The 19014-nt window shown below is 43.0% G+C and overlaps 1 protein-coding gene across 1 annotated transcript in view; it reads left to right on the forward strand.

Moving 5' to 3' along the window:
* ACSS3 (acyl-CoA synthetase short chain family member 3) overlaps nt 1-19014 on the forward strand; it is a 118873-nt gene that overhangs the window by 85811 nt on the left and 14048 nt on the right. The window contains exons 10-11 of the mRNA XM_005279151.4: nt 6250-6345; nt 10151-10214. Of these exons, the coding sequence (XP_005279208.2) occupies nt 6250-6345; nt 10151-10214 (160 nt within the window). The remainder of the gene's footprint in view (nt 1-6249; nt 6346-10150; nt 10215-19014) is intronic.

The following is a 19014-nucleotide window of genomic DNA, read 5'->3' on the forward strand; positions in this document are numbered from 1 at the left end:
CCTGGGACTGGATAATAGTTGCCCTTTTATCTTCATTCCCTTTGAAGCATCTGGCACTGGCCACTGTTGAAAAACAATATACAGGGTTAGTTGGGCCAGCATACAGGGTTGTTTGTTAGGCTCCCACTGTTTCATGCGAACCACGTGTGCACATCAGGGACCAGTATTTGACCAGCATACCTACCTATGGTAGGGTAGATACTAAAAATGTTACATTCACAGTGGTAACTAGCAAGATGGTATCATAAAGTAGCTGCTACTGAAATTGCATATCCGCTGTTTTGGAAATATATATTCCTTATTTAGAAGAGATGGAACACAGTTCAGTCTTTTTATATTTTTTTATTGTGTAGTGAGTAAGTGCAGAAATATAAATCAGTATAATAGCATGGTTCACTTTTAGTTCACATTGTTAGTTTTGTAGATTGTGCATAAAAAACACAAAGTGGATCCTAACTTATCCTTGAAGACTTCACAAATCTCCCCCCGTCCAAGACCTTTGAACAGCAGGATTCTGCAGTGACAAATTTATGTCAGTTCCTAGTGCACACTAATCATATCTGTGGATTAGGTTACTGTAATGTTCTATGCTCATTCCATTTTTCTGACAGAATCATTGCTTTGCAGCTGTAGTAATTTTCCTTGTCAAAGGCATTCCCTATTCCTGTCAACTTGTGTATAAAGAGAAATTGGCTGGAGTTCACAAACTGCTGTCAACAATGATACTAAAGGTAGAATTTATTAATATTTCTGTACTTGGCAATGTTGTGAGTAAGAAATATAAATTGGTTTGCTGAGTTACCGGCAGTCACATCCACAACATTGCATTAAAACAGTGATAAAGTAGTGTATTGGATGGTTTCATGAAACTCATAATGGGACATTCAGCTTTTTGGCGATGGCTGTCTGTTACAAGTTCAAATGCGGCTTAGGTTGATAGATACTGTAACAATTTTCAGTGAAGGAACTACTTTGCAGCCCACGTGAACTGAGTTTAGCAGTTTCAGGCCAATTCCTTGGAGTGGAATAAGACAAAATGAGTCCAGGATCTCCATGACCAGACTCTTCCACGCTTCCTAGTCACAGACCTAACACTGAGTATATTCTTCCTGCAAACTAGACCAGTCCTACATGGACTCCCTGATTTGGGAATCCAACATGGGGGTGGGGAGGTCTTCCACCATTATCATAGCAGGGGGACAATATGTTTGTGGCTCTCTTGGCTGCAGTCACTCCATTGGGATGATGTCAGCAGAGCTACCCTGACTCCCACAAAGTCCTTTACTCAGGTGGTTAAATACTGAATCCTCTATTTTCTGGAATGGACCCCGGGTTTCCTGAAGATGGGGGAGGAATAGAGGAGGCCCAGGTGCCCTAAGAGGAGATTTGTGATGACTGTTGTGTTATACAGGTGGGATACCGTCTGGGGCCCTGGATTTCCCAGCCCTAAGTTTCTAGCTCCCTATCCTCCTACTTCCCTCCCGTGTCATCCCTCTCACCCCCACACATTTTTCATTCTTGCAGGATGGTACTGCAAGGCTTTCAAGTCTGCATTCTGCCTCCCCCCACATTTGTTTGGTGCCTGGGCCTATATCTGTTGCTGGTCTAAGCTGAAGTTAATAGAGTTGCACCTGACTCTGTCAGCAGTGAATGTGACCTCATCTATGGGAACAGGAGTCATTAGAGAAAGGAGCTGTATAGAGTAGCAGTTGTTTGGGGTATACTGAAGCAGTGAGGATAGGCTGGAGGGCCTCACAGGGAGAACGTTAACAGGCTGAAGAGTGGCGTTTGGAAGGGGAGCTTTTTCCTCAGTACCACCCACCGCAGCAGCAGGTAGTTGGGCATCAGCTTGTCAAAAGTTTAAATTTTAAATACACTGACAAGTGATGTCCACAAACAAATGAGCAGTCCAGGTCATCTGAAAGGAGACTGACTGCGTCCCATGATTTCCTCTTCTCAGCTCTGATCTAAAAGCCAAACCCACATACCACCTTTTGGTCAGGTCTGCATTAAGAGTCTATTTCAGTAAAGCTATGCTGGCTGAGGGCTGGTCCACACTAACGCCCCACTTCGAACTAAGATATGCAACTTCAGCTACGTTATTCACGTAGCTGAAGTCGAAGTATCTTAGTTCGAACTTACCGTGGGTCCACACGTGGCAGGCAGGCTCCCCCATTGACTCCGCGTACTCCTCTCAGGAGTACCGGCGTCAATGGCGAGCACTTCCGGGATCGATCCGGGATCGATTTATCGCGTCTAGACAAGATTGATTGCTTACCGCCGGACCCGGAGGTAAGTATAAACGTACCCATAGACCGCTAGTGTAGACACTGCATATGCTGATAGAAGGAGTTCTTCTACTTCAGTAGTAGCACATCAACCTTGAGTGATTTTAGCTAAGCCAACAGAAAGACTCTTCTGTCGGCTTAGTTGCATCTGCACTACTCCATTCCGCTGGCATAGCTGGACTGCCTAGAACAGTGGTGGGCAACCTGCGGCTCATCAGGGTAATCAGCTGGTGGTCTGCAAGACAGTGTTTACATTGACTGTCCGCAGACCCACCACTGGCCTAGAAGGTATGAATTTTTTCACACTGCTACGTGACATAGTTATGCTGGCATAACTTAGTAGTTTAAACCAGGCCTTTCTCAACAGACCTGTTGCAGTAGGTTTGGCAGCCTCCTCCCTGCAACTCCTGCAATCAGCTGGAAGATTCTCCCCTTCCCCTTGTTTTCTGATTCCCTTCTCCCCCTTCTACTCCCCAGGGAAATGCGGATTGTGTAGAAATTTGGTGTATTTAAGTATATCTGCCCTTATTTTTCAATTTGACTTCATTCTGTTTAAAAAAAATTGAATGGGGAAGAAAAGGTTAGGGTCCATAATAGCCCAATATCAGTGTTTTGGGGAAAATGCAGTTCCAAACCTGCTGAATAACATCTGTCAGGGTTTCTGCTTCTGCAGCTCCATTGCCTTCTGCTACTGCCTCCCTGCTTCTACTACAAGAGAACCCTGGCAAATATCCTCACACACATTGTTAAATGGGATGAGGCTCCTTTCTTTTACATCATAGCGAAGCAGGAACCCCTTACCTTTTTTTCTGCCTGCAAAATACGAGTCTCTCTCTCTTTCAAGGAATAGGCCCATATTCTGATGTTATTAATCTTTGCCAAAACCCTCACTTAAACTATGGCTCAGAGGTGCAGTAACACTGTAGCCTTATCGTTTTTTCTAGTTTTCACACATCATTTATTCCACTCTCTTTCCTCCTTTTCTCATTATAACTCTGAACCATTTTCTCCCCCATTTCTGTTTTCTACTATGAATCTGTGCCCGCCCCCACCCCCAGTTTTTCTCTCAGCCTGGGTGCAACCCTCAGTCTTACTTTCTCACAATCTCTTCTGACCTGTTCTCCCTCTGCTCAGTTAGTTGTTGTCTCCATTTGTTTTTCTCTTTCCTACTTTCCCTTTAGCCCTCAAGGCTCCTGTTCAGGCCAGTTTCAGCCTCCTCCCACTGGAGATCCCAGAGGTTCTAGTTCAAGCTGCCACCAGCTGCGTCCACTGCCTTTCCCCTATTCTATCTGTGACCTCTGTGGCTCTTATAAGTGTAGCTGTTATCTGCCTCCTGCAGCCAGCATCTGAGACAGGCTGCCTTAAGGTGGGATTTTTTCAGAACTTGGCATGCTTCTCTTGCTGGGCACAGCTTCACCTTGGTGCAAGTTCAAGGGCCATCTCTGGTCCTGCACTGGCTTGCTTAATTTGAAATATGGATGAGTTGAAATTCCAGTAAAGCTTGAATATCTGAGCACTGAAGATTCACAAGCCAGAAAGCAAGTAAAAAAAAAAAAACACTTCAATGTACTGCTTGTCAAATCTCATGCTTTTGGGGGCTTGACTCATGATTTGTTGAATGCTTGGGCCTGGCAATACTGAAGGAATGACTCCTCTTCCCCCAGCACTCCCAGGAAGTTTCTTTCTAGCAGCTTCAGAAACTTAAGATACGTCTACATTGCAGTCATGGGATTTTGTTGCAACTCGTGTGAATGTATCTGAGCTAGCTTTAATCATGACTGCAGCACAGATATACTTTACTTTATACTACTTTATTTTTCCTTTCTTCTTCATTGTGTAGCTGCAAATAGTTCCCAAAGTGGTATCTCAATGAGAACCCCATGAGTTATAAAATAGATATTCCTGAACTATCTGCAGTAGTTCCAGATAAAGTAGTGATCCATTGCTTCATAACAGAGACTACTCTCTGGTCTTCCTGCCCAGCAGCATAAAATTGGGAAATATTACATTTGTCTGCTTACTGAGCATCTCACGGGAGAGAATTTCTCAGCCCCAAAATAGAATTCTGCATATAGTTGGTCGACCTTGAGAAGGCTTTGCACAACTGCATTCCCCTGTCTGTATGTAACACCATAAATTTTAAATGCCACATCTGATCAATTCCAGGGAATATTCTAGGCATGAGTGTATCGATTTACAGGCAAAATTGAAAAACGGAAAGGAGGAAAATGGGGGACATGGAGCCCCTGACATCTGTTTAGCACAACAGCTTCCACTTTCTCTCCAGTTGTCTATAAATCAAACTGGTTGAAGGCACCCATTAATATCTTCCAGTATAACAGTATCCCATCTCATCTCTCCTCATTCTTCCAGTAGCTTAACATGTTGACACCCTGAATGACAGATGGAAATAAAAATGATGAGGAAGAGGAAATGCGGGATGGGAGCATACACAGAGCCCCTGGAATGGGAGGACCCTGGTATAGGGGAGGCAGTGAAACATACAGTCCATGGTGGGAGGGAACTTGGGGGACCCTGGTATAGGGGAAATGAAGGTGCACACAGAGTCCCTGCCATGAGGGGAAATGGGGGTGGGGGGATGAGGACGCACAGAGTAGACTCATAGACTCTAAGGTCAGAAAGGGACCATTATGATCATCTAGTCTGACCTCCCGCATGATGCGGGCCACAAAAGCTGACCCACCCACTCCTGGAATAATTCTCTCCCTTGACTCAGCTGTTGAAGTCCCCAAATCATGATTTAAAGACTTCAAATCGCCAAGAATCCTCCAGCAAGCGACCCATGCCCCATGCTACGGAGGAAGGCGAAAAACCTCCAGGGCCTCTGCCAATCTAACCTGGAGGAAAATTCCTTCCCGACCCCAAATATGGCAATCAGCTCAACCCTGAGCATGCAGGCAAGATTCTCTAGCCAGATACTCTGGAAAAAGTTCTCTGTAGTAACTTTTAATATCCCATCATTGACCATTGTTACTAATTACCAGCGATGGCACATTATTGACCTATTGACTAAAATCACGTTATCCCATCAAACCATCCCCTCCATAAACTTATCAAGCTTAATCTTAAAGCCAGAGAGGTCTTTTGCCCCCACTGTTTCCCTCGGAAGGCTGTTCTAAAACTTCACCCCTCTGATGGTTAGAAACCTTCGTCTAATTTCAAGCCTAAACTTCCCGACGGCCAGTTTATATCCATTTGTTCTTGTGTCCACATTAGTACTGAGCTGAAATAATTCCTCTCCCTCCCTGGTATGGAGCGGAGAGACGGATAGGGGACACGGAGAGCCCCCAGGCATGAGGGACAGGGTGGGGGAAGTTACAGGGAGTCCCTGAAATAAAGGAGGATGGGAGCTTATGGAGTGGAATGGAGGAATGCTGGTGTGTGCAGTCAGCTCGGCCTACAGAAGCTACGAAACGTGCAACCGCCTAGTGATACACACTTTACACAGAAAGCAATAGGATAATCTAAACAGAGAGGTAGAATAATAATAAGACAAGTCTGGTCTAGTGTGTTTTCTAGAGATTGTTCCTCTTGATTCTGGTTGATGGGACAACTCTAAAAATACACATATAAAATAATCTTATGTAGCAGTCCGATCATCTATAGGTTTCTTGCGAACATGTAATTTATTGTTCTCTGACTCCTCTAGGTCCACAGCAGAATAAGCTACAGGTTCCTTTTTTCTTAGTGCAATACAGATTTTTTTTTTAATTGTCTGTTATTGAATGGAAACATGGCCTTTTAGAGCACTCTGGTTTCTGTGGTGAATTTGCATTCATTACATATTATATATGAATCTTCTGAATTCTAAATCTTTCATTGCTCATCTGGGAATGTATTTTTGATGTTCCAAACTAGAAACCAAGCTTGGCACCAATAAGTACTTAATGACACTAAGTACAAGCCTTAACTGACACATTTTCCTTCTATTACATAACAGAAACTGGATCTGCAATTACTGCTTCCTGCATCGGTTTGGGAAACTCTACAACTCCTCCACCAGGACAGGCAGGAAAATCAGTGCCAGGATACAATGGTAAGAATGTGCAGTGTATATCAATAGGGGAGGAGGTTGCTTGCACTTCTGAGAGAGCTCAGCACCTCACAAGATCAGGGTTTAAGATTGCAGTTATTGTTTAACAATCTAGGGCCAAAATTGGTCTCTGCTCAATCAGCTTTGTACCTCTCTGGTTTAACTGGCTACTTAACTGGGTGAATGTCCATGTGACATAGTGTCAGCATAGTAGTTCCTCACCGATGTTTCTTTATTTTTCCTTCCTCCCCAGTTTGGCTGGGGAAAAAACATGATTTGGGAGCTGACACATCCTGGAGATCCCATTGTGTATGTTACCAATTGGCGCAATTTAGAGCAGCCCTGATGCTATTCCATGTTGCCCCTTGGAACCAGTCTAGTGGCTCCAGAATGGACTTAAAGCCATTTTCTCTCTCTCTCTCTCTCACATGCACACATGCAACTTTTTGACCTGTGTCAGGTTCAGAAGCATCAGTTCTTACAATCAGACTCCAGTATCCAGTACGATTAAAATTACAGCAACCACTTAATCATATGGGTTTTAATTTATCCTGTATCCCTTGAAGATGCTTGCATCTTTCAGGAAGTGCTGAAAAACTCACAAGGTCAGACCCGTAGCAATCTGCATTATTAGCAAACATTCCTTTCCATCTTTCAACTGTTAGTCTTACGCATTCCTTATGCACCCAAAATTTCTCAGGCATACAGTTAGATTTGAAAGTGCACAAGGAACTGCAGTTGTCATTGTACTGTTGAGTCTGAAGGTTTGGAATGCCTGCATACAAAGGGGCAATGGATATTACGAAACATTCAAATCTTCAAACCATAATCTGCAGTAATCTAGTGTTAAATCATAACCAGCAGTGACATTGTTTTTTAGCTGTTAGGAAAAATAGTGTTAATAGTGATCATCTTTATAATTGGTGGAGAGGGAATAGTAGCTAGACTAAGTAGCTAAATAGTGCTTTAAGAACGTATTGTCATACTTGTACCTTACATCTATGACTACATGTGTTATTCAGAGGCTAAATGGTTTTGCTTGTTGGATATATACATTGTACATATATGTTTAATAAACACACTAATCTGATCTTTTTCTGCACAACAATTTAATATAAAAACTCACCTGATTTTAAGTGTATAAAGATGATTCTTCCTGAAGTCTGTGACCTCTACAAATATGTAATGATGAACTAAAAAGCAACATGGTAAGGGTATAAATCTTGTCTATTTGTACCTGCCTCACATCCTCATTAATTTTATCAAAGAAGACAGTGTTTGTGTTCAGACTTGTACAGGGGCTCATATTTGAGAGAGTTGTTAAACACGTTATGTTTCAATACATATGCAGCATTTTTATTTCTAGCTGTATGAAATTATAGACTGTGAACCAGCATAGGGCTTAAAAAGTGAGAGCTTTCATTGTTTGGAAGGTATTTGCATGCAGAGTGCGCAGCCATGAGATGAAGAATTCTAAAATATTTTTATACCTGGGAACTCTGATTTTGACCCAGAGTGTTCAGGAATTACTTCAAGAAGGACACATAATTAGATTTTTTTGAGGTCAAGCCATCTACAGAAGGAGTGCTCACATTCTTGGGAAGGAACGGTTGGCTGACTTTCTTCTAACAAGTAGAAGTGAACATGAACATTAAAAAAAATAAAGATTTTCAGCTGCCCTAGACTTTGGCACTAGTAGTTATTGTATGAAGACAAACAATGAATGAAAGATGAAGTTAGAGAAAAGGCTTAAAGTTTGACCAGAGCTCTAATAAGCAGGGAACAATGGCAGAATATAATTGCATCAAACCTGTTCCCAAAGCTCTGTAGTCAGGCTTAGCAAGAATATGTGGGACGCACATATGCAGAGATTTTAAATGAATTCTGCAAAACCTGCTGTTAGAGTATCTAAAAACTTCCTTCTAAATGGATGAAAGGGAATTGCAGAAGAACGTCAGACTTATGAGTTACAAACTGATCAGTCAACCACACACCTCATTTGGAACTGGAAGTATGCAATCAGGCAGCAGCAGAGACATAAAACAAAAAACAAAAAAAATCCAAATACAGTGCAGTACTACTTTAAACGTAAACTACTAAAAAAAAATAAAGGGAAAGCAGCATTTTTCTTCTTCATAGGAAAGTTTCAAAGCTGTATTAAGTCAATATTCAACTGTAAATTTTTGAAAGAAGAACCATAACGTTTTGTTCAGAGTTATGAACAACCTCCATTTCTGAGCTGTTTGTAACTCTGAGGTTCTACTGTACTTTAAAATAGACTACAAAATGAACGCACATTCATGTATGTTCCGTAAGGGAACAGATGTCACATTTCCTTTCTAACCAATGGTTCAGGACCACTTATTGGAAAAGTTTACAAATCCTGTAACCACTTGACACTGTCCAAAAGTCCATTCTTGTCTGGCCCATTGTTCAGTATAATCCTTTGAAGTTCATAACATTTCCCAGGGCTCACAATAATACATTACCTTTGCGTTTAATACAGTGGATGCCAAATAAACTTAATTCAATAAGGTTTTTTTAAGGATATTGCAGGAAATTGCCATATCTATCAGAGTTACCTCCTCTGCTTGGCCACACTCAAATAGCTTATGATTTAAAAGGCTTAATATGCCTCTCCTCCCTACCTCCACTTGCTGTTCATGTGCATCAACCATTCTTAAGGCGGTATCTCTAGCTATTATAAGCCATGCCTCTGAGTAGTTAGTACAGATAAGGGTACCACAGCCCTGGGCAACAAGTTATTTGTCATCCTTCCCTTGTTCCCAGGCAGCATAGATTTGATTCTAATAGATTTCCTAGATAAAGACTATCCAAGAGGAGGTTCCAGGCTTTGTCCTTGTAAACCTAAATGTTCTCTATTGAAATATAACCAAATTACTGAAGATTGTAACAAAGGTAGTGTGGACCATTGAAAATGGCACTGGGGTTGGTCTCTGGATTCTGTTCCCAGCTATGCCACTGACCTGCTGTGTGAGTTTGGGAAAATCAGAAGTTACTTCACCTCACTTCTCTGTAGTATAAAAAACACAATCCTTCCCTGTCAGGATGGTGGTTTCACTATGCAGAGTCTGACAAATCAGAGACCGATTTTGTGCATTTGAAAAACAGACAGTTTTTTTTTTAACCACAAATGATATTTATTGAGTGGACGCTAGATCAATCTCTAATAACCTTAGTTGTTATCACTTACTAATATTTCTTGTGGGCTCTTTTTCATGGGCTCACTGCCCTACTTATGAAAGGGCTTTTCTTAATTGAAGATTCAGATTTCGCTGTCTGGAGATTTTTTTTCTTTTAATTTTTAGTTTGGGGTTGTTGTTTTTTTCAGTCCAACCAGATGTTTCTCCCTCCCAGTTTGTGTGTCTTTAGTTTAAGGCCTAGGGATTTGTGGTGGGGATGCTAACAAGAATCTTTAACTCATCTATTTTGGTACCCAGAAATTCTATAATTACTTTTGTTGCCTGTTCTTACTCCACACTGAAGTGTGACATAAGTGGGAATTCATCAAATTAGGTTTGTAGACATGGTGAGTTAGTGTGCTGCAAGCCAGGGTGTGAATCTACAATGTACTAGCTTGCTGCGTGGACCCTGTTACTGCACAGTAGATGTTCCATAGTGCTCTGTATCAGGGTTTACCTAGCCGGTTAGTGCATTGTAGCTTCTCACCCTGGCTTGCCTTGCACTAACTCCCCAGGTAGACAAGCTTTTTAGAGATTATCCTTGTCCATCTGAAAAGTACCATTTGCAAGGAAGAAAAATGATCTCTTTCTTTGTTACTTTGCAGTGATGGTTCTGGATGACAACAAGCAACCAGTGAAGGCCAAGACTTTAGGAAATATTGTGGTAAAGTAAGCAAGTCAAAACTTACAAGGCCTCTTATAATTAAGAGGAGCTGCCTTACATGAAAACTGTTGAGAAGGGCAGACTATTATTTTTTGGCAAAGACATAAATAGCAGTGGCACATAAAGTAAGGAGGATGAGAGTAGAAGAGCACGGCTGTCTCTCATGTTGATTTTTAGGAATCTCTCTATCCTGCAACACTAATATGGGAGCAGTCAACTCGCCTGGTACAAAAGGGTTAAAACAAACTCTATACTGCTTTTTTTCTTTAATGGCAGACTTCTTTTCCACGTTTCTTATTTGTCGGCACAAGGACAAGCCTAATTACTGTGATGCAAGAGAACACTGCCATGTCTCCGACTTCCTTCTGATTCCATGAAGGTCTGCAGGGTCACAGAATTACATGCTTGATTTCTAGGAGGATGAAGCAATGGCTGCTTGCTGCTTCTTTGTCTAGCTGGCTCAACCTAGAGCAGCATTTGCAAATTATTTAGGTTTCCTCATCCTACTAAAGCAAGAGCCCTTCTGTTATCTGAAAGTGTGGTTTGTATGGAGAGGATGGCTACAGGTCAAGTGAGGAACATGTATTGAAAGACTCCATAGGCAAGAGAATCATTGTTGTTCTCCTTGCTGTGTCTTCTCTTTGATAACACTTGACAGCAAACTCCTTTGTCTCTCCAGTCTGGTATGTTTCATAAACATTAAAAGTCACTTTAAAATGCACACCCTTTTTTATACCTTCCCACTCCAGTCCCTAAAAGGAGATTTTAGGGACTTCAGCTTAAAGCCACTCTAAATACTAACTGCTTTTCTCTTATCTCCTTTTCTGCTTTCTCATAATCTTCAGCTTCCATTGTGTCTGCTCCCCTGGCACATGCCTGTTGCATTTCTTGGCTAATTTACAGGTAATACTTGGGATTACTGTCCTTTTGGTCAGCCAGGTACCTCTTTCTGACTTACAAGCTAGTATAACTCTCAGCAAATACAGGTCCCTATGACAATACACCAACTCACTGTTGTTTCAGTAAAAGCTAGGAGAGCAGTGCTAGGTCAAAAACATCTTTTAGAAGGCTGGTAAGTAATATACTGGAAGTTTAACATTGATCTGCACTAGAACTGATTGGAACATTTTTGGCTAAATGAAATTTCCTTGAGATGTGCTCAAAGTCAAAATGTTTTGTGCAGACATAACTGTTTCAACTAATTTTTTGTTGGGAAATCTGGAGAGAAGGGGAAGGAAAGCATGACTGACTGACAGACAGTAGGTAGGTGGTTAGGGCATTGGTTGGAGATGTGGGAGACCCAGGTTTAAGTCCCTGTTCTCCCTGATTATGTGTGATCTGGGAGGAAAAACTCCACTTTGGTTCATGCAGAGCAAGCACTTGAACCTGGCTCTCCCACATTTCAAGCCAGTGCCTTAACTTTTGGGACATCCTACCTCTTTTCCTCCCCTAATTTAAAAGCTCATTTGCATTCAGAAAATGGACACTTTGACACATGGCTATCAGAAACTTTTCCCCTTAACAGTACCCATTGGGTGGCTCGCGCATCTTCTGCTCTGGGTACTGCTGCATGCAGGTATAAAGGGAAGAGCTGCTCCCACGCCCCTCTCAGTTCCTTCTTACTTCCCATAACTGTCGTTGGAATCCCTTTTCATTACCAGAAGTTTTCTCTCTGCTCTGTGTATAAATATATATAATTGTAGTTAGTTAATAAGTTTGGTTATGTTCAATTTTATTATTGTTTTCCATGTTTTGGGGTTCTACCACCAGCACTTAGGAATGCCCCAGTTGCTGGGCTTCAAGCTAGTTGCTAGTGAGTGACCCGCACAGTAGTTGTCTTAAGTGCCAGGGCGAAGCACATGTGAAAGACTGGTGCCAGATTTGCTGTAAATTCAAGCCTAAAACAAACAAGGATAGGAGGCTAGGCTGAAGTTCCTGCTGATGGTACTCAGACCACCCTTGAGCTGTCCTGCTCCAACGTTGTCAGAGTCCCGGCACTCATCTCCTTCCCTTGTGCCTAGCAACAAGCATGTGTCTTCCAAAGAGGCACCCACCAGGGGAAGATATCCACCCTCAAAGCCTGAAAAGAGGGGTGAGAGGGAGTTGAGTAGAATATATCTGAAATCCAAGCATTTCTCCTCCAAATCAGTGCCTAAATCGGCACTGGACATGACGGTGTCCTCTCTGGTGCCAAAGTGGCACCGTTGTGGCATAGCAGTAGACACACATGATCTGAATTTGAGGTTTCAGATGATTCAGTCTATTGTTATAGATCACAAAGCTCACCCAGTCACAACAGCATGAAACTGTTTGAGGCTTCTGGGGCATGTGGCCTTGTGTGGTTACGTGGTTCAAAATGCCAGTCTGCACCTCATAATTCTACAGGGTTGGCTACTCACCGTGCTGTCACTATCTGGACTTGCTAGTGAAGGTCCCTCTCATGCCCTCATCTCCCTAGCTTGATGAACAGTTCCAGCCAATGTATGTGTGGGAGTCCCTTTGCCTGCCTGCAACCGACGCTCATGTTAGTGATCAATGTGTCTGCCCTTGGCTGGAGGACCCATCTGGATTCTCTACAGACTCAGAGTTTAGGTCCGCAGAGGAATTGGCTTTCGAAAGCTGTTAGATTGGCCTGCCAAGATTTTCCGCTACAGATCAAGGGAAACAACCTTTTAGTCCTCACAGAGAACACAGCAGCAATGTTTTACCTCAGCAAGCAGGGAGGAGCCCGCTCTGTCAAGACGCTACACTGCTTTGTGAGCTTTGCACTGCCAGCTCAATAAGCCTAGAAGCTTCTTATCTACTGGGGTCCAAAACAATCTGGCAGATCACCTGAGCAGATCGTTTACAAGACCCCATGAGTGGTCTCTTTGTCCACATCTGGCCAGATACATCTTCCATCGGTGGGGGTTTCCGCAAATAAATGTATTTGCGACAAGGATCAACAGAAAATGTCAGCAGTTCTGTTCCCTACAAGATCACAGCCTGGGTTCCCTGACAGATGCATTCTTACTACTGTGATCAGGCAGGAAGCATCACCGTTCCTTTTTTTTTGGTTCAACAGCTACTAGATTACTTATTGTACCTGAAACACTGAGGTTTGACCGCTAGTTCTGTCAAGGTATATCAGGCAGCTATTTCAGCATTTACTCCTGGGGGAATTCTGCGCCAAAAAAAAAAAAAAATTCAGCACCAAAAAAATTAAAAACTCTGCATACAATATTTTAAAATGCTACAAAATTCTGAAAAATTTATTTGTCAAAATAACACAATATAATCATGCCAGTTTCAATTATTTTGGTCATTTATTTCAAAATACCTGTCTGCAAGTATATCTGTACAATACAGACAACAAAGAAGATTCCCCCAGGAGTAGAAAGTTAAAGAAACCCTTACGACAACCCAGTTCCTGTTTCTCGGTTATGCTTTTACCAGGCGCCTCAGTCTGGGTGTGTCACCCGTGCCAGCTCGGCACAGCTTGGGGGAAAACTCTGCCCCTCCAGTCTTTTAGTCAATTCTGTTTTTTTCACCCTGCCCTCGTAGGTTACCATATTTCAAGTTCCCAAATAGAGGATACTGCCAGGGCAAGAGGGAGTTGCAGGGGTACAATTGAGGGGTGCTGGAGGTGGCTGCACACGGCCCCCAAGCCCAGACACCTGCACCCCTTTCCCACCCAGAGTTCAGCTGTGGGGCCAGACACCCGCACCCCCTCCCTCCAAAGCCCAGCTTCAGGCTCCACTCCACACAGCATTTGTTATTGTCCTACTGGGCAAAAACGACCCATATTTATTGATGGGGGAGGCAAAATGTAAAGATTTGGTCGCCTCCTGGAACAGGTCTAGTCGTGCCCCCTTCTGGGAGGCCCCCCTCCCTTATCTTCTGTCTCCCCTCCTGGAAAGCAGTGGCCCCTCCCTGCAGATTTCAGCTGTTGCTTCTGCCTCTCCCTGGAGGGTGCAGCTTGCCAGCTCCAGCAGCTGTTGCTCAGGGATGGGGCCTGGCCACACCATGTGACCAAGCAGGGCCAGCAAACTCTGGCAGAAATCTGGGGGGGGGCACCTGACCCTGTGTTCCGGGCACTCTGCTTATTGTGCAGCCCTGGCTCACATGCCATCTCCTTTGTTCAGGGCGTGCTGGGAACTGCAGCCTGTGTACGCCTCTTGCATTGGTGCATTGCGATTTGGGGAGCTGGGCTCTGTCAGGTCCAGCAGTCCCTAGCAGCCAGTTCTGTGGGGAAAAAATGAAATTCTGTGCAGAACATTACTTCTGTGCAAATTCTGCATTGTGCAGTGATACAGAACTCCTCCAGGAGTAAGCTTTCCAGCCTAAAGTGGATAATTGGTCTGTTTTCTCTAACAACATGTTCACAGGGTTTTTGAAAGGGCTAGTCAAATTGTATCCTTGGTTGCAAGACCACCTTCTCCAAGCGATCTAAATTTAGTGCCTTCAAGACTTATGGGTTCCCCTGTTTGAGCCTTTGGCTACATCTATGAATGAAGATGGCAGTTTTGTTTGCCATCACCTTGGCCAGAAGAGTAGAATAGCTGCATGACTTAATAGATAGGCCTCTCTATACAATCTTCTTTAAGAACAAGATTTACTTGCAGCCTCATCTGAGGTTTGTCCCAGAGGTGGTATCATCTTTCCATATCAGCTAGCCAATTTACTTATCTGCATTCTGCCCAAAGCCACAGTTGTAGATCGGCAACCTAGTTCTCAGTCAGCCCATTTGCTTCCCGTTGTGGTGTTGCTCAGAACTTGAGAGACAATGCTAGTGTTGAGTGAGTTGTTCTCCAATCATGACCCGCCCTCCTAACCCTCTGTGTCGGAGGTCTGGCAAGATGAAACTGAGGGGGAACTGGGGCCGCTCTGTCCTTTATACCTGCATGCAGTGGTGTGTCCCAGCAGGAGGAGCTCAAGCTACCCAACGGGTACTACTGAGGGGAAAAGTTTCCAATGGCTGTACGCTGGGCAGACAGACATCAAGATTGGATTGGACATGTGCAGTACATCCAGAACAACAGTTACTGAATGGGTTAGTAACTGTTTTTTTCCCCCAAATACTAACACTCAACAAAATATTTTGAAGCACTTGACTGTTTGCCCCAAAAGTGTTAGAGGAGGAGTACTCATTGGTGAATTTGGTGACTTTGTGGCAGTTAAGCTGAACTATATTTATTTGTTATATATTCATGTATAGCTATTTCTGTATCTTGTATCACCTTTTATTCTAGGTTCTTGTCATTAATGGCCTATACTATAGGGGACCATTTAAAGTGTCATTGCTAGCCTTGGTAAAGCCAAAAGTGAGCTTTCTTAACAAGTTTCCCTTTTAAAGAGCTTTAAAGATTCTAAGGGTATTTGTATTGTGGGTTTTTATTCTGTCCTCCCAACCCCCATCTTGACTTTTGCTGCAGTTGGATGAGTTGGTGGAGAAGGCGGGGGTGGGGAATCTGAATACTTTTTGTATTCTGTAATTCCTGGTAAAATACCAGTACAGTATCCTCTATTGTAGCAGTATGGCCTTCTGTCGGGGGGGCGGGGGGGGAGGGGTACGGTCTGCGTCCAGCTGTATCACTTAGTGGCAAGAGTCTGTGGCTGTATCACCTGGTGGCAAGAGTCTTTAGGGTCAGTGGTAGGGTAACCCCAGGGCCTCCCTGCTCCACGTGGTTCCAACCAGGGCCCTGTGACTAGCAGGTCGGATATGCCCCCTGGGGGCGGTCACCACCAAATCTGTTTCCTGGGTCCTTTCCTAGGTGGCTTCTGTCAAAGTCACCACAGGGGTTGGCTTATCAACTTACACTGAGGTTTCTCACTGACTGTGATCCGGAGGCTATTTTCCTTCAATCAGGCCCCGCTTTGCCCAGTCTTCATGGAGGCCTTCAGCAGCTCAACAGTGGGGTCTGGTCAGGTTGTTGAGGAACTCCTGTGGCCTCTCTGCAGGAGCTACAAGCCTGGGGCTGCTCCCTTGCTCTCTCCACCCTGACTGGCTGGGCTGCTGCCTTTTGAGCTATGCCACCATTGTGAGCGTGCCCAGCAGGTGTGGCTGGGCAGGGCATCTGGGCCCAGAGCTGCTCGTTAACTCTTTGTTCCCTGTTGTGGGGCTTATACACTCCACCACTCCCTCATAGTATGGTGGGGGGAGAATCAGAAAATAAATTATACACCAAGAATCCTTAAGAAACAACACGGGACCTCTTGTGAAGTAGGTTGTTTTTTCCCCTCTTCTTTTGATATAACCACTTGGACACAGTGTCCCTTTTAAATTGTATTCTATTAAGTGAAACTACGGAAATGTAAGAAAAAACATTAGTGAAGTGGAGAAGGGTGAATGATGACCATTATGCTACTTACTTGTGAAGTTGCAACTTGGATGCTGCTGAGTGGAAATACATTTGGTAGAAATTACGGTCAGCAGTCTCAGCATTTTCTCCAAGTTTAATTCTAGCAATATGACATCTTCTTGGCAGTTTTTAACAGGTTTTACTAATAATAAACTAAAAATCTGGGGTTGTTAGGAAATGTAAATCCTCAACTCATTTGCTGCTGTTTCCAGCACAGCCTTTGTGTACTAGAAAAATTCTGAAATGCTGACACACTACTATTTTTTTTTTTCATTTAAGGCTAGAGTTTGACTGTCCTTTCTGAATGGTGAGGAAAAGAGACCTTTTCTCACCCTGACCTCCCACAGATCCCATAAAGATACTCAGAAAGGCAACCCATGTTGTTGGGAGAGAGCAGGGCTAATAAGGAACATAGCACCCTAAAGCATTGGGAGAACAGGCATAGTCATGGCCTTTTCTCTCCCATGCATTAGCCTGTGGAGTATTATTGCACCTTTTAAAAGGATGTAGCCGTTTGTTCCTTGTTCTTCATCCTGTTGTAGTCTGATATATAGATTATGTATTAATTATATTGATTACTTAAGGATTCCCACTTATCACTTTGAGGTTTGACAGGTTCTTGTCCCAAGATCAGGCCCAGTATTATTAAAATTACTGTATAGTTGCAAAACTCACACTGTAGGAACCCTTCTATGTTTACAATAGCACTTTTCATGTTTAGGTCTCAAAGTGCTTTACAAAAGAAGGTCACTATCAATATCCACATTATAAAGATGGGGAAACTGAGACACAGAGGGGGGAAGTGACTTGCCCAAGATCACTCAGCATTCCTGTATCAGAGTTGGAAATACAACCCAGATCTCACGAGTCCCACTCTTGTGCTCTACCTACTAAGCCGCATTGAAGTGAGGGGAAGTTGGCAGTTTTTCAAAGAGACATTATTAAGGGCACAAGAGCAAACTATCCCACTGCGTAGGAAAGATGGGAAGTATGGCAAGAGACCACCCTGGCTTAACCAGGAGACCATCAATGATCTAAAATTCAAAAAAGAGTCCTACAAAAAGTGGAAACTCAGTCAAACACCAAAGGATGAATATAAACAAATAACACAAGTATGTAAGGACAAAATTATAAAAGCAAAAGCACAAAACGAGATCAAACTAGCTAGGGAAATAAAAGGAAAAAAGAAAACATTCTACAAATACATTAGAAGCAAGAGGAAGACCAAGGACAGAGTAGGCCCGTTACTCAATGAAGGGGGAAAGACAATAACAGAAAGTGTGGAAATGGCAGAGGTGCTTAATGACTTCTTTGTATTGGTTTTCACCGAGAAGGTTGGTGACAATGGGACGTATAAAATAATGAATGCCAGTGAAAATGAGGTAGGATCAGAGTCTAAAATAGGGAAAGAACAAGTCAAAAATTACTTAGACAAGTTAGATGTCTTCAAATCACCAGGGCCTGATGAAATGCATCCTAGAATACTCAAGGAGCTGACTGAGAAGATATCTAAGCCATTAGCAATGATCTTTTAAAAGTCATGGAAGGCGGGAGACATTCCAGAAGACTGGAAAAGGTCAAATAGAGTGCCCATCTATAAAAAGGGAAATAAGGGCAACTCGGGAATTACAGACCAGTCAGCTTAACTTCTGTACCCAGAAAGATAATGGAGCAAATAATTAAACAATCAATTTGCAAACACCTAGAACATAATAAGGTGATAAATAACAGTCAGCATGGATTTGTCAAGAACAAATCGTGTCAAACTAACCTGATAGCTTTCTTTGACAGGGTAACAAGTCTTGTGGATGGGGGGAAGCAGTAGTTGTGGTATATCTTGACTTTAATAAGGCTTTTGATACTGTCTCGCATGACCTTCTCATAAACAAACTAGGGAAATACAACCTAGATGCAGCTACTATAAGGTGGGTGCATAAATGGTTGGAAAATCATTCCCAGAGAGTAGTTATCAGTGGTTCACAGTCATTCTGGAAGGGCATAACAAGTGGGGTCCCGCAGGGATCAGTTCTGGTCTGGTTCTGTTCAATATTTTCATCAATGATTTAGATAATGGCATAGAGAGTACACTTATAAAATTTGTGGATGATAGCAAGCTGGGAGGGGTTGCATGTGCTTTGGAAGATAGGATTACAATTCGAAATGGACAAACTGGAGAAATGGTCTGAAGTAAATAGGATGAAATTCAATAAGGACATGTAAAGTACTCCACTTAGGAAGAAACAATCAGTTGCACACATACAAAATGGGAAATGACTGCCTAGGAAGGAGTACTGCGGAAAGGGATCTGGGGGTCATAGTGGATCACAAGCTAAATATGAGTCAACAGTGTAACGCTGTTGTAAAAAAAGCAAACATAATTCTGGGATGTATTAGCAGGAGTATTGTAAGCAAGACACGAGAAGTAATTCTGCTCTACTCTGCGCTGATTAGACCTCAACTGGAG

Source organism: Chrysemys picta, chromosome 1 (genome assembly GCF_011386835.1).
Source record: "Chrysemys picta bellii isolate R12L10 chromosome 1, ASM1138683v2, whole genome shotgun sequence".
Lineage (NCBI taxonomy): Eukaryota > Metazoa > Chordata > Testudines > Emydidae > Chrysemys > Chrysemys picta.